The sequence below is a fragment of the Chaetura pelagica genome, unplaced genomic scaffold (assembly GCF_000747805.2).
Source record: "Chaetura pelagica isolate M959 unplaced genomic scaffold, ChaPel_1.0 scaffold156, whole genome shotgun sequence".
NCBI lineage: Eukaryota > Metazoa > Chordata > Aves > Apodiformes > Apodidae > Chaetura > Chaetura pelagica.
In genome coordinates, this window is record NW_009953694.1 from 329,355 (window position 1) to 345,998 (window position 16,644).

Genomic DNA, 16,644 nt, shown 5'->3' on the forward strand with positions numbered 1-16,644 from the left:
GAGCACCATTGCTGATGCCTGTGAATTATTTTGTGTAGCAGATGTGTCTTCTTCTGTTTGAACTGGGCTCCTGTGTAGGAAACCCACGGTTTACTGAGTCAGGGAGATAACAAGAAGAGGAGGACTTGTAGCTTACCCATCCCCTCACATGCACATGCACATACTGTGAGATTTTGGGGGGGTCTCAATTTTGCATTAGTCGACTAAATTATGGCTAAATCCTGCTATGGATTCCTAAACCCATTATTGGTTCAGCTTCTGAGAGTGTAAGTTCCTTGGGCTCCTTTGAAAATTGAAACCTACCTTTTTTACTGAGACATGTTCCCTCACTGGGCTATCTAGAGCTATGCAGCTGAGCATTAAGCATCTCCTTTGCTTTGATGAGTGCTGTGTCAGCTGGTGTTTCCATGTGAGGAGGCACCCCTTTCCCTTCCCAAGAAGTGCCCTCCGTAGACATGACTGATCTGGAGGTAGGGATGATGATGTAGAAGTTGGTATCATCTACTTGATGTGTCTCGGGGGAATGGCAGCCACCACTGGTCTGTTCCCCAATGATAAGAGCTCTACTCAGTCTCTTCATGATGTACACAAACTCTTCAGCAGCCCCAGCTGTCACACCACTGGTGAGGATTACGAGCCCTTTCTGAGACCCATACCTCTCCCCTGCCGGAAAGGACAAAACGCATTAGAATATGCATCTGTGCTCTGAGTTTACATGCATAATGGAGCAAGAGAAGCCAAGATACAACACATTTCATTCCAAACCTGCTATTAAAAACCAAAGAAGTTTGCAAATTTACTTTGTACCTAAGCACTTTTTAAAGTAGCCCAGCCTCTATACTGTAGAAAATACTGTGTCATCCTGTGTGGTGCTTTTGTGCCATAAGCTCCAGCTTCAGCAGCTGGGAGGTCAGCTCCCAGTAACTACCACGGCTGGCTCTTCTGTGGCTTTAACTTTTACAGGAGGTCTAGATCCCATCAGAGGAATGGGATAGGCAGGTGAGGAAAGTGACATTTTCCACTGCTCCGGTAGGAATACTCAAAGCCTATCAAGCAGAATCCTCAGTTTCACTATCATCCCTGCTCTAGAAACATGGCAGTCTTAGAGTTTGGCCTGCAAACTAGGCAGGCAGCAATTTATTAAATTATAATGATAGTGGTTTTCCACAGGCTTTGTATAGTCTATAAACAGAAGGTATTACATCACATTCAACAAATACTCCTTTATTATTAGGATCTGAGCCACATTATCTCATTTTCTTACGTAAACTAGCTGACAGGAGTAGGAGATATTCTGTACCTTATTTTCAATATATCTGAACATGCTGGATACTTTTTGAGAGTGGTTTCTTTGAAAAAGTGGCCAGGGCATTATAACTGGGACCTGATAACTTGAAAACTGCTCTGAACTGCTCTAAATATGTAATTCTTTAAGTAAGTTACAGTATGACATATAATTCTTATAAGAAGCTGTGAGATGTGGATCAATAGCATGGTAATTAATTTTCACACCATTTTTGCTCTTCTCATTTCACTATAGATGTATTATCCATTAGATACTACATTTTCATTAGATATCCATTGTCACAGTAGATATACATAATACAGGACCAGATTCTGCTCCTTTGAAATTAGTATGAGTCTGCCTGTTCTCTTTGATAGGAACTGGAATGTGTACATAGTAATCATACCCAATAGCACAGCCCACCTCTGACTGGGAAAACAGGTGAACCCTGAAGCCTGTGACAAAGCTCAACTATTTCAGCATGCTCCAAGCCAACAATTGCAGACACCATTGTGACACATTTTTTTGGTACTGTCTTAGCTTTAAAGGGAAAAAGTATTAAAACTGATGGCTAAGGCTTCTTAGCGCTGTATCTGCACTTTATGAGCACTGAAGAGCTCTGTTTCTGCATGTTACAGCATCCCTTCAACTTCTGTCAGCAGTGGGATGGGATGTGTGTGTGTGATATGTTGCCAAATGCTCCAAATTCACTCAGATGTGCAAACTTGTCGTGAGCCAATGTAGTGGGGTTTTTTGTCTCTTGCATTCTCTGGACAAGCTGGGCTATAGTGGACGTTGTAATCTAATGAAATAGTAGATTAACAGGCAGGAAGTGAGAAATTAATATAAAACTATGTGTGAGTATTGAAAGAGACATTACTAGAGGTCTTAGCAAAGTTGGATTTATTTTTAATTTTGGCAACTTTTTAAAGCAACAAGTCACAACTACTGTACACAGTATTCAGCTAAACGTCTGGGGATGAGATTCCTGACATTGCCCATTCTTAGGACTGATTAACAGTTGTTTCTAGATGCCACTGAGGGACATGGTTGAAATGCATGTTTTTGTTTTTACATTCTCTGCACAGCTGGGCAGGTGCTTTCACTAAGTGAGTGATGGTGTCTAATGGCTCACTCTAAAAAATACAAGGAGTGACACCTGAAAATAAAAGCTAGTAAAAAAAAAAATAAACTGGATTTTACCTTTGAGCTGTGGCTGCGTCCATACTTCCTTTACTGAGTCACTAGGTCTGTCATAAACTTTGTCCAAGAGAATTTGGTGTCCTTCATCAAAGAAGTATGAACATAGGATTGGTACAGAAGTGGTAGACCCTCCAATATTGTGCCTTTTCAAAATTAAAAACATTAAAGAAACAATTGAAAATCATCCTTCCGAGTGTTGTTCCTTAACATCAGTACTGCAAGAGCTTATGACTAGATTTTGATACATTTACATTAATTCTCCCCTGCCAGCATTTCCACATTTCTCAGAGAAATAAAATCCCATCTAGCAGTCTCAGGCTGTCTTTGCCAACAGCTGACTTCAAAAGCAAATATAAAACTGAACGGCCTATTTTTTGCGTGATTCAACCTGGAAAAAATTCAGAAAGTAAGAAAAGACTCTTAATCTGCAGAGGAACATCAAATTCTTGTTATTCTTCCACTCTGAATAATCCATGTTGTTACTGACACAGGCAGCACAAGCAAATACCTAAACCCTAATATGTAAATGTACAACCCAATGTCATCAATACATATTTGTAGACCTGGCATGTTCTCATTTCCTGCTGTACACTATGAGAATACTTGGTCTTTGGCACTTTACAAGACCAGGCCATTTATTTTTGTGCCTGCTTCATTTAGGACAGTCATGTTTGTTGATTTTGATTGTAGTTTAATTTCATATAATTCTCTGCAGATTAAATTCACTGAAGAGCCTAAGTGTCACTGGAGAACCTCTGCTATGAATATACACAATGGAATACATTTTTTTTTTTGTTTGTGTCTGTCACTTTTCACTAATACTAGAGCACATCCAGCACTGAAAATATTTGTACCATGGTCACTAGTGGGAGACAGACGCAGTGCTTTTCTGTAGTTGATGTTAGGAGTGCTTAGCACAGACACTCCAGGAAAAACCTGCTAGAAAATGAGTTGTGCTCAGTCTAGCCCATGAAGAAGTTTATTTTACCTCGAGAAAATAGTTAGACAGTCCAGGGAGAAGAATTAAAAACCCAAGAAAAGAACTACAATGAGACCATTTGGTACCTAGGACATGATTTCACCTTTGTTGTTTTATTGCCTCTGGTCCTGAGAGGAGTTTTAGTGTAGGTGAAAACCAAGGCAAGATAGAAGAAAGTCCCAGTCCCATCTCATGTCTGTTGGAAGATAGTGGTGCCTTTGCTGAATTTGAATTCAGTCATGGGTATTGTTGTTGGTTGCTGCCCTGCTTTCTCTGTGCTCACACAGTGAGACTGACTTCTCTGCTCTCATTGCTGTGCTCATCTTTCCTGCAAATCCTGCAAATCCCAGAATACTAAGATTACCACACATTGAGAGCCTCACGATGGCAATGGACATAAGTTATTCCAGTATTAAAAATTAGTTCTTCCAAAGGCCTTATTTTATTTAGTTGATCTTTGTAATTTTCTGGCCTTACAAAAATTAGCTTTGGACCAAAAGAAGGGAATGACTTATCTACATATTGTATGGTAAATGTATGCTTGTGATATTCATCTGCTTTGATAGCTGGCAACAAACAGATGCCATCTTCTGGCTTGTAAGACTAGGTGGATTGTTGACAAACTCATGTGTCCAGCAGAATCCTAAGTTGAGAGCAGGCATATGATGCTGTAACTTGCTGCAGCAGGGTCTAGGAGTCCTACAGTACCTTTAAGGCAGCAGTAGTACCTTTAAGCCACCTTTGTGCTCTGTGCACAGGACTATTCTGTACTGGGCTGATTGTCCAGGATAATTTAGCACTCCAGGTATGGCAAACTAGATATTATAACATGGCCTTATGCATGGTCTGTGTTTTTGACTGTTCAATTATTTGACCACTGCCTGCAGTAAAAAAATTAAGCCATATATATGTATATACATATAATTAATACAAAGTACATGCAGAGTTAGACTGCAAATAAATCAGAGAAAGAAAACAGATGTGACATCCAGGATTGCATTCTGCAATGTATTCCCCTATTTTGCCTATTTAGTTCTAAACATCTCAAGTGATAGTACAATTTGTCTTGAGATACACTTCCAGATTGTAACTGTTTTCCTTGGCTGTTCTCCTTTTCTCCTTTAATACCAGCAATGTTAGCTTGTAAACAGGACGGTAAGCCATGTAAAGCTAATTCACTTTCACAAATAAAATGCTGTTTTGAAAGAGCCTTGGTTATTTGCCATTCAAAGGTTTACCTCATGTCTATGATTAATGCATCTGTATGAACAATTTTCTTCCAAACATGCTCTACTAGTAGGTCGGACACCTGGGTTAGAAGTTCACAGTCTCCAAACATATCGAATCTCAGATAGCCGATGTTGTTTTCAAATACCTTTGTGTGGAATGAAAATTTAATCAGATCTTCAAATCCTTCTGGGGAAGGGATCTGAAAGAGTTTGCAAAAACAAAACAAATCATTAGCTGGCACTCATAGCTTGGCACATGATTTAAAAAGAATTGTATGGATCAAGTTTAGTCCAGGTGGTACATATGTGAGGAATGTGATCAATTTTGAAAAACATAATGAATGATATGAAGATTTTTAAATATTAAACACAGGTTATCATGGGCTGCTGCACTATTTGCCCAGTATAAGGTGTATCAATAGCACACCCAAAGTCTGGATCAGGCCCCTATTTGTCAGAGTTCAGTTTATTTTTCAAGAATACGGGAATTTACTCAGACTAAAGAGGATGAGGAGGCTACAAGAACAATCCCCTGACTTGCAGCATACGCCACTATCCCAGGCCTGCCACCCAAGCCCATTAGTTTTCTTTAGCAAATTTGTTCTAAATAAAGGCACCTGGGATGATTATCATCTCTTGATTGGCCTCAGATGACAAACAGATGCTGGCTGCAGGTGAGGTTAGCCCCAGTCCCTCTTGATAAGCCAGCCCCTGTGACAAAGAGGAACCTTATGTGCTGGGCATGTGCAAGGATACTCATGAGGTAGACTGTGTTAAATCTCTCATATGGTGGCCATGTGCCTGGAGTCTCACGTGTTGGGCTTTGAACGATTTAATTTTGTTTAGCTTACATTATTAAACAGCACATATTTCTTAAATAACAATGTGTAGCCAGCTAATAAAGTTATCCTAGTAGCTCTTAGATGCATTTGAGTGATAGCCTGCTCCTATTGCCAAACTTGTTTTGCATGCCTGGGTCTAAAAATTTAAGACCCTCCTTCAGCTTGAGGAGATAAGGCTTTGGGATATATATGACTTATGTGACCTTCAGCAATTTGTCTCCTCCTCAGAGTTGCTGTGAAAATGATTCTATACTTGCTCTTCAATCAGTTGCCCTCTGCTATAGCTCAGGCCCAGACAATCCATACTTTTATACCTAAAAGAACAAGGAGTCAGCAGTGAGCCATGTGCTAAAAGGTGCTCTCTCAACCCAGAATATGCCACAAAATGCAGGAGGCATTTGGACTTTCTGCAACTGTAGAAAAGTCAGGCAATCTTCTGTCCTATATGTAGTGCTCTGGTCTGAGGTTGTGCTCTTGCCAAATGCATGTTTGCCACATCAGAATGAGAGTTTCAAAGGTCTGAGAATGCAACTGTACATGACATAGCTGAAGCACAGTTACCTTTACCTGGAGAAATATTATCCACCATATCACACTTCTAGCTGCCCTAGGTTTAATCATTCAGTACCTTCCATAAGCCAAAATTGCCAAAATTTCAACCATTAATATAAATGTCCTGTTGGCTAACAGTTGATCTAATAGTGAGAGTAAGCTCTATGGAGTCCTTTTCTGTATGCTTTTTTTCTCACTGTACGTTGGGAAAGTAACCACTGTATCTAGACTGTAAACACATCAGTCCAGCACTGCTGAGTTTGTAATTTCCAGTCCACTTCCCAGTGACAGCAATGCTGCTGGATCTGTCCACAGTACTTTGATTAACAAATCACAGTTTTGAAGAATATGGCCAGCATACATTGCATTGTTCTGACAGAGCTGAATCATTATTCATTGGTAACATCTACAAATAAAATTTATGTATTACTCTCAGACACTTATAACTGAACACACAGGTTTCTTAGCTCTATCCCCAACAAGAATTGCTAGATGCGTACCCATAAGCAGGTTGATTAAGAATAACTTCTCTGCCTACAGTAATTTTTTCCCTATGTTTTCTTTTGCTGCACTGCATCACATCTTCGTTCATGTGAGGAGTACAGTGCTTATTAACTGTGTTGCTAATTTTTGAAAATTGATTACAGTTTTCAAGGTGGGCAGGTTGCTTTTAAAGCCTCAGCTCTCATGGAATAAAATGAATTTGCAAGGTTCCCAAAGAAACTCTTCTTCATCTTTATGGGTGTAGGAAAAAGTATGAAAATACATCTATTCTAAAGAGTAGAAGACCAGAACTCAGTTGAAAAGCACTCAGAATGTAATTCTGAGGGGGTGGAGAAAGCCACCTAATTTTTAAGTAAAAGAGGGGAGGAGGCTAGGACTGACAGAATCATGAGAGATACTGAGTTACTGTCTAGGGAAGATACAGGCTCATGACACTAACACATGGACCATGTGCTGCTGGTACCTAAGAAGGTGAGTCTATCTAGCTCCAGAGAGCATGCTTTGCTTTGGAAGGCAGACCTCTGCAGGCCAAGGAGAAGCTGGGACAGGATGCAGCTGAGAGTTAGATGCTACTGCTGAGTCAGGCAATGTTTACATACAAATTACTTGAAGGTTAAATATAAACCCTCAGGTGCCTTAGTAAGAACACTATAAGCAGTGTGGCTAGACTAAAGGACCTTCAAGCTAACACCACTTAAGCCAAGGAAAAATTGCTTTTTGTTAACTATATAGGGTTTCCAGTCTGCACTGTCTTTCCACAAGTGAGTGGCCTAACTGGAACAAGTAATATAGCACAACTTAGGACCTAGGATGCTGCCCTGGGACTTATGCATTTAGTTGCATCACTGGTGCTGCTACTGATCCATAGCCCAACCATGGGCAAACTACTTTTCCAGCTGTGCCTCTCTTCCCTTTTTTCTCCCTTTTCACCCATCCTCTAAGTTGTCCTGTCTATTTAGATGGCAACTGTATTTGCATATCTAATTTTGTGCTGACCATTGTCATATAACTGTGATATGCATTAAAGTTGTTAGTGCTGTCAGCTGCCAGAGTTATCAGGCAACACCTTGTGCTATTGCAAATCCTGATATTGGTTTCTGAATCATGAGATCTCTGGGGCTGGATGGTGGAGTTGGGCTGTTCTTAAAACAACATTCAGGTTCCCTGTGTATCCTCACTGGCTGGAATGGAACCATTCATCCTAGTAGGTCCCCCAGCTCAAGGACTGAGCACGATCAGCTACATCCCTGACAGCTGATTCTCACTTGCTCTTAAAAACGCCCATATCTCTGGGTGATTTCCAGGAAATCCAGTCTAGTATGTCATTTACCTTTCTGTTACAAAGATGTTTTTAATATCTAGTGTAAACAGTCTAAGTTAAGTATTTTGTACAGTTTAAGTGCATTACTTCTTGGCCTGTTCAGCATGGACAAGGGAACAGATTATTCTCTTCATATTTGAAACAGCCTCTTACGTATCTTAAGACTGTTTTCATGTTTCCTCTCAGTTTCCTTTTCTCTGGAATAAACAACGCAATTAAAAAAACATTTTCAAGATTACTCTTATTAAATCTTCTCTTCACTCCTGTTCCTTTTTTTCTGCGGTTTCCCTACTTGAGCCACATCTTTCCAGAAAAGCATTGCCCAAGACTCTGCATAGTATAGTGTAGCTAAATTTTCTTTAGAGATGAATGTAGCAGAAGACTCCACATCTTACTGATCATAGTCCTCCTTATCCGTTCCAGTTTGATGATTACTATCTTTCAGTGCAACAACTTGACTCTATAGACTTGTGTTCTGCTTAGGAACTCTGAAGAATCCATATACTTTTTTACAGGACTCCCCTAAACAAGTTGTTTTCCTCCCAGAGCTGTGCAGTCAATTACTCTTACCCTAGAAACTGTGTAAGAACCTTCCATGTGTTCTTATTTAACCTCATCCTGCTTTTCACAGATCATTTCTCCAGTTTGTTCCAGAACTGTAGATTTGAATTCTAATACTGCCCTCCATGGCACCAAGACACCCAGGACGGGAGGGTTACCAAAAGTAAAAGCTGAAGGCCTCTGGGACAGTGCTCTGAAAAGGATTAACAGAATTTATTTAAGGCTCTCAGTCCCCATTGAGGGAGTGCAAGGCAGAATGAGAAGCAAAGGATGGCGCTGCATGGCAGTGTGTCAGCCTGCTCTGACAATGCACAGCTTGTAACATATCAGAATCAGAAAATGAAAGGTACTACAGAAAGAACAAAAGTGATTAACAAAGTTTCGTACTGTTTTCTGCACCAAAAAAAGAGCAACAAGTCTGAATTGCAAAAGGTGAAAATGAGAGTTAATGAGTATAATGACAGTTAAACATGAGACATTTTTTGGCTTGCATAAACTTGTATAGTTCCGCTGGCTTTACTGTGGTTATTTTGATATAAATCAGCATTGTATGGGACCACAAAAATTTGTCCACTTGTTAGCAATAGATGTAGAAATTTTATTATCTATCTTGACACTTGAAGCTGAGCATTTTGATTTCACTCATGAATGCAGACATAAGAAAACTATGTTTAATTCTGGTGAAACATTTCTAACTATTGCTTCCTTCAGCAAGGACAATACTTTGCTATAGATGCATACTATTTATCTAGGAAAAGGAGAACTTCAAATGCAGGAACAATTCCTCATTAGATTTCTTTTTGTCTTTTACTCTGATCATCATGCTCAGCTGCTTATCTAAAATATTAATACATAAAATAATGAAGATGGCATTAAAAGTATTTGGACATTATCAAGGGGACAAAAGCATCACTCAGGGAGACTCTTGTCACTTAAAATTGACATGACACATTTACCAAAATCAGGCAGTAGTTCTTCCATAGGTAGTCTGCAATACTCAGATACTCATGAACGCAACGTTTCAGTATTGAAAAGAAGGTGCGACTGGAGGGAGAGAGAGGCAAACAGATGCACAAATGGTAGCGATTATTGACCAGCATATCAGCAAGTGTACAGATCTCTGCTTTATAAGCAAATCAGAAAATCACAAAATCACACAATCACAAAAATCACAAAAAATCTACACAACATTTGCCTCTGGGAAGTCTGACTTCAGAAAGTGGCATTTATGCAGCAGACAACTCTGGCTAGCATTGACCTTGCTGCTGTCATAGAGGAGACATATTCTCTAACCTGTATTATGCTTCAGCAGCTACTCTAGTGTAGCAGATGCGAAGGTCTACATGCATTTCACTTGTCTGTCTCCTATGTCCCATCCCATTCTTCCTGCAGTTATTCATCATTATTTTAATTTAATTGTGTTGGATCTGCTTCACTGTCAAGGTCATTATCAAGAAAATCCCACTGTAAGGGAAAAGATGGCTTGGAAGGTAGTTAGCACAAGAGAAAAACAAGTTCTTGGGTTTTTGAGGAATAAATGTGGTACAGATTAAAAGAGTCACTATGTCTATGTATAGGACTGTAAAAAAAAAAAAAGAATTACAAATGCAATTAGTGCCATTGTGTAAGCCTCACTGTAATCTTAAGGAATTTGCTCTCTGGAGTACTGGTATTGCAAAAGCAAGGCAGGAAATAAAGGTACTCTTCCTGCCCAGTGCTCTGTGAAATAGCTGAATCTTCTTTCTATCACTAGAAAAAGCCTTTAATTAAGTGACTTCAATGTCTTCATTTACTCACCCTCCTTTGCTTGGAAATGTCTGTTCTCTTGTCTCTCTGCCTCCCAATTTCCTCAAGCACTATGAAGGAATGCATATGCCTTTGGAAACTATTTTAGTCTCATGAAAGACCTGTACTTCTCCTCTGCTTGTTATACTTTGTTTCCCCTTGCAAGAAATCTCAGATTTGTCCCAATTTTCATCCACACTTATGTGATTTCCTCCTTATGGATCTATTCCCTGACCTCTTCCAATATTTTGTTTTGACCAAGAGGTAAACAGAAGCATTAATTAGTATAATGGCATTTCCTCACTAGCTGTATCAGGATCAGAATTTAATGCCCTATGACAAGTAAAATATTTGTCCTGTACATCCTTTCTCACCATTCAAAGTCTGGCTAAAGTAAATAAAATTTGAACAACTAAAAATAGACAACAATGTCTATTAAGGTCCTCCAGTGAAAACAGTGACTATTTTACAAGATGGGTCCACTTTCTAGAATTGGGAGAAATTATGATGTATCACTACTGATATGCTGCTAATAATTTAGCAGGAAGCTCTGGAAAAAGCATATTTTGAATGAAGTTTTCTACACCTAACAAATGTAGGAGGGAAACAGAATGATGGAATAGAAAGATCCTTTAATTAATTATTTATATTTAAGGTTAGAGGCAAGAATGGGGCCAGCATTTCTTGGTTAAGAAACTTGAAAAAAAAATCCTCCTTTGGCAATGCTTAGACTTTGTCCTTGAACGTAGTATTGGAGATAATACCACAAAGGTCATGCTCACTTTAAATCATGCATGCCAAAAACTTCAGAGGGTGGAAGCCTACAGATTTCCTCCCTTAGGAAACATTTAATAGTTACCTGACACTTAGTATACTCAGGTTCATTGCAAAGGCAAATGCATTCTCTTCAAAAAGTAATTTTATGAGTCCCTGGAGAAAAAGTCGTCTCTGATAGCCATGCCAGAGTAGTAGCCAGAAAGGAGCTAACTCCATCCAAGAAAAGGATCAGGTTATCCTAAGCCTCCCTTTAATTTGAAGATGGAATTTCAACAAGTGCTCCTGGGAGCTCCCTCTAGCACAACAATGAACAAGAAAGATTGCCAAGGCAGACCGGTGTATAAATACCCAAGCTCAGAACAAAGCACAGGCTGTTTTGCAAACCACACAGCAAGGGCAAAAGTAGATATTAAAAATAAATTTGTCCCTAGGGTCACCTTACTTCCACCCAGAAACTTCTTTCAAAGTATTTCTAGGTGACTGGAAAACTGTCTGATGCTGAGCATGAGATACAATCAGAAAAACTTTCCACTGTCGCTACTGAAGAAGTTCCTTGTTATTCTGGTGTATATTGAATTAGGAGTCAGGTACAGCAATTTTACATAGAAAAATCCATTAAAAAAATATGTGGCTTCCTGTTTTGTGGATGTATGCATTTACTCTGGTGCAACCAAAATTCTTCTTAAATTACAAGCTTGGTTTGTAACCAGTGGTTGTCTGCATTAACTTATTACAGTTTGAAAAGCCATAGCAGTGAAAAAGAGGGATCACAGAGAAAATAAGATCTATCCCCTCTAACTGTGAAGCTCTGCATCAGAATCTTTGCTTGTGGCAGGTGACAACAGCCTCAAGGTTGTTGTCTCCAAAATGCATGCATCCAGAACTACCATCTGCTACCATGAGCTACCACTCTGTTTTGCCTTAGTGTCAGAAAGAGCTCAGCCTCCAAAACCCACTCAGGCACTGGCTTCTCTAATGGGCACATGTAAATCCTGGTGGGTTTATGATATGGGCTAGAATGAGATAAAATATCTGACTCAGTGCTCTCATTCTAGCTGACATCAGAGAACTGTACCTGTTTTGGTATAATCCCTGGGATGCTGTCCTTGGCGTGTTCAGGAATGTAGAGTATTTTCAAGTGCTCATCACCAGAAAGACCTTTCAAGTTGGCAGTAACCTTCCTGGCCAGCTCCTCTTCTGTATTAATCCTTTTATAACCATCTTTGTTGATATTGTTGGTGAGGCTGGATGCTATAACAGTCCCAGTGTCCACAAAGGCATAATTATCTGCTACAAGCTTACCTACAGTTTGCAGTATCTGTGGCACCTGGGCACGCAGGTTGGCAATGTGCTGAGCTACAGTCATGGCCTCACTGGTCTGGATGGTGATGTCTGGCTCCACCCCAGACACACTCCACACTTTGCCAGTGACTGGGCTGAGCACCACTTGGCTGGGGATGGAGGCATACAGGGAACTGCTACCAACACGATGAATGCCCACTGAGAGGGCACCACCTACAGTGGGCTCACCAATAACTGTGGCCCGGTGTAGATCCTTCATAGCACGAGTGAAAGCTTCAGCTGCTGAGCCACTCATATGGCTTGTTAGGATGTAGATGTCCTTGAGGGAGCCATATCTCTTGCCAGTGACCTGGGGGAGAGTCCACACCTCTGTGCTGCGTGAGGTACTACGATCGAAGATGGTGTAGAGGTGTTGCTGAGGCTCAGGATCAAAGAAGTAGGAACAAAGTATTGGGATGGCAGTGGAGTAGCCACCTGTGTTGTACCTCATGTCAATAATCATGGAATCTGTGTCCACCAGCTTGTTCCATACCATCTGCACCAGCTGAGGCCCAATGGCCTTCACTGCTTCTGCCTCAGCCATCATATCAAAGCGCAGGTAGCCCAGGTTGCCTGGCAATACCTCAATTTTGAAGAGTGCCTCAATAATGTAGCTCAGCTCCTCAGGGCTGGGAATCATGCTAGGGAACTGTTCTTCCGGTGTTGGTTCCACATGACTGTGGAAGACATGAAGCCGATGGTCTCCTGAGGCCTCCTGCAAGTCACTGGTAAGCTGGGAAGCCAATGTCTCAAAGTCTACAGCTGATCGATAACCTCCTTGGGCCCGCTTGGTGTTAAGCATAGCACTAGCCTTAGCAGCCACTTCTGGGATGGCATAGTGAGCCTCTAGGAGTTGCCCGGTACCCTCCAAAAGTACTCCCATGTTCTTGTGGAAAGCTAGCACCTCCTCAGCCTTTTCCAGTGCATCCTCAGCCAACACTATGGCATCAGGCACAACTCCTCCGCCCATCCAGCTTTCCCCGTGGTTGTCAATGAAGGTGATAACAGGAACTGTAATAGTTAGACCATGAGTTACTCCCTGTTCAGGCTGCAGCAGAGGAAAAGTAATGGTATGTGAGAGGCTTCCTGCTGTGATCTCACCAATCAGTGTGGCACGGCCCAAGGATTGCATGAGGTAAGCAAACTCCTCGGCAGCTGTGGCAGTGTGGTGGCTGGTGAGCAGGTAGATGCCACGCTGAGCCCCATAGGGCTGGCCCAGCAGTTCCGTCTGGCTGTTGTGCTCCTGTGTGCGGTTGGTGCGCCTGTCATAGGTTGTGAAAAGATGGACAGGGCCAGCAGCAGGATCTTGGAAATAAGAGAGTAGTACAGGTACAGCAGAGGAGGAAGGGCCCCCGGGGTTGTAACGTAGATCCATGATCAAATTATCTGTATTTTGGAGGGGCTCCCACACTTTGTGGACAATGTAAGGTCCCAGCTTAACAAGCACAGAGGCATCAGCAAACTCATCAAAGCGCATGTAGCCTACATTGCCTGGCAACACTGACACCTTGAAGACAGTATCCACCAAAGCTTGCAGCAGTTGCTCATTGTCAGGTAAATTGTCTGCTACTGCAATTGGTTGCTCAGCAAGGGGGGCAGCAGCTTCACCTGGCATCATGACTCGGACCAACAAGCGGGGATCTTCAGATAAGGTCTGCATCTCAGTGTTGAGTTTGGTGGCCAGGTCCTCTGCGGATTGCACAGAAGAGAAGTCAGAGGTGAAAAGGTGCTGCAGCAGGGCTGGCACCCGCTCGACTAAGCTGTAATTGTTCTTTAATATGTTTATGAGTTGGCTTAGGGTGCCAGGCACTGCTCTGCGCACTGCCAGAATGTCCTGAGATTTTTGCAAGGCTTGCTCTGCCTCAGTAGCCACACATGGCATCACACCACTCACCTCCCAGCTCTGTCCACCCCCACTCAAGGGGCTCACAGAACGTGACACAGGAACCATCATATAGAAATTGGAGGGGCCTATACGCAGCTTCTGGATGTCCAGAGAGCCCCCAGCTGTCTTCTCCCCAACAATGATAGCCCTGTTCATGTGCTTGAGGATGTAAGCCACATCTTCAGCCACTCCTGTGGTATGGCGGCTGACCAAAACAATAACATCCTTGTCTTTGCTGTACCTCTCTCCCAACACCTTTGGCAGTGTCCATATCTCTGTGGTGGTGTTGGAGGGCCGATTGTACACAGTCTCAACATGTAACAGCTTGTCTGCTTCATGCAAGTATGAGATGATGAAGGGGAGGCCAGAAATCTGTCCCCCTGTGCTGTAACGAAGATCTATCACCAGGGCAGATGTGTCTATCAGTGTTTTCCACACCTTGTCCACCAGAAAAGCTCCAACTTTCTGCACAACATCCTGTCCTACGATATAATCAGTCCTCAGGTAGCCCACATTGCCCTCCAGCTTGTCATATTTGATTACATGCTCAATAAGACTCAGGAGCTGTTCACGAGTGAGGGAAGTCTCTGCTTCTTGTTTGGGAGCTGCATGCAGTGATGGCTCATAGGAAACCACCAGTCTTGGATCATTCAGAGCACCTTGCACTCCGGCTGTCAAGACACTGGCCAGCATTTTTGGATCTGAGATGTCCAGGATCTCCCCACTCTTGATTGCTTGTTCAATGGCTTCTTGCATTCCCACTAAGTTTTCAGGATAGCAGTAGTTATCCAGAAGGACTTTAGCCATGTCCAGCACTAGAGTTGGCTGAAAGATTTCCTCAGCAGGTATGCTGCAAATGAACAGTGCTGAAAACAGGAAGAAATGTGTCCTGATCATTTTTTCTTTGCATGGAATAGAAGAGAAGAAGTCAGAAACTCTTATTGATCAAGACGGTGTAGTTCTCCACTGGCTTTCTGAATCACACTGAAATTCCTCTTCTGAATCCAGGTGCACTGAACAGATAAAAATCTTTTATCTGCATTAAACCTTTAATCTCATTAAAATGGAGTGCATAATCTGAAGTGCTCCAATAGATGAAGTTCAGCTCCTTACTACTTCACAGCCCTCTTATGAAACAGTAATAAATTTAAATAATCAAGGGAGATCTTTCTGGTAGCTATTTGTTTTCAAAAGGTAATGCATTGTCTGTTATGAACTGGTCCTGGCATATCCTGACAGTGGATTGCTTAAATGGAAAACTTGGATTTTAATCACAATTAGAGCAGCAGTCATCCAGCTTTTTACTATTATTTACGAAAAGCTTACACCAGGAGATCATTCAGTGACTTATTTGTATCAATATTTAATACTTATTTTCAAAACTTGTTGACAATACATTGTTTTTGGTGGGTTTCAGTCTGAGCTTCAAGTAACTGTTCTTACATTTTACAACTAAGACCTTCAAACAAGGAACTCCAGACATTTAGAACAGCTCATAAAACCCAAGGTAATGACAGCCTGTTAATTTCTGTGCTGAAAATTGCCAGGATTTTAAACAAGACTTTGAAATACATTTGCCTCAACATAATACAGCTAATTCTGAGGTGACTTTAATCTTCATAATTTGCACTCAATTAGGATTTACTTGTAATACCATTGAGTAACATATGGTCATGTCTGATGTCAGCTCCCAGCCAATAGACTTCAGGCTCAACAGACCAAAATAGAACATGGGGGGGTGTTTGCTTCTGCTCACAATGTATTTGAGACCCTATTGTGTTAAGAGTTTGAAAGAGGATCAGAATATGTGGGATGCAGCTGCAGGTTGTACCCATGTGAGTTTTCAACATTCAGAGCTCCAGTATGACATGCCAAAGACATAGAGTAACAGACTCTTGGCTTTAAGTCTGAATTGAGTTGCTACCATGGCTATTCTACTTGCTTGAAGTAGCTGAAAGAACAGACTAGGAAATCTGGGGAAAGCACATTTCTGTATTTCTTTCAAAATGTCACTTGTTGCTACATATAAATTCATGTGGAAGGAAAAATCAAAAGATGGTCTACCATGGCTGGGTGCACTCAGTATCATGTGTGAGAGTCATTAGTGAAGCCTACCACTCACATGAGTGCAGTCCTCTTTCTGGGTCATTCAGCAGCAGTAATAAAGGAGTTTTGTGAAGTTCCTTCCTTTAACATGTAATGTATGGGAATATCCTCATCTATATATGCAGGCACTACTTAATCCCATGGTTAATTTTTATCTGTGTATGTATGAATGTAAATCCATCAAAGTGACCTACTAAATTCTTCTAAGAATGTATTAGAGAAAGGACTGTTCTATGGCAAAAGCTGTAAAACGTGATGTTACAAACACAGTGTT

The 16,644-nt window shown here is 41.3% G+C and overlaps 1 protein-coding gene across 1 annotated transcript; it reads right to left on the reverse strand.

Moving 5' to 3' along the window:
• Nucleotides 1-334: 334 nt before the first annotated feature.
• Nucleotides 335-15,182, reverse strand: RBP3 (retinol binding protein 3, interstitial). Its single transcript, XM_010000340.1, has 4 exons — nt 12,114-15,182; nt 4,706-4,896; nt 2,489-2,631; nt 335-663 (listed from the first exon to the last, which is right to left on the reverse strand). Exons 1-4 carry the CDS (start codon nt 15,159-15,161, stop codon nt 335-337), a joined length of 3,711 nt encoding a protein of 1,236 aa, XP_009998642.1. The 5' UTR covers nt 15,162-15,182.
• Between the last annotated feature and the right edge of the window lie 1,462 nt (nt 15,183-16,644).

Coding starts and splice junctions, on each gene's coding strand:
- RBP3 (XM_010000340.1), bottom strand. CDS start 15,161: ATGATCAGGACACATTTCTTCCTGTTTTCAGCACTGTTCATTTGCAGC. Junction 4,897..12,113: donor CAGGGATTATACCAAAACAG/GTACAGTTCTCT, acceptor AAACTCTTTCAG/ATCCCTTCCCCAGAAGGATT. Junction 2,632..4,705: donor GCATTAATCATAGACATGAG/GTAAACCTTTGA, acceptor AATTTTGAAAAG/GCACAATATTGGAGGGTCTA.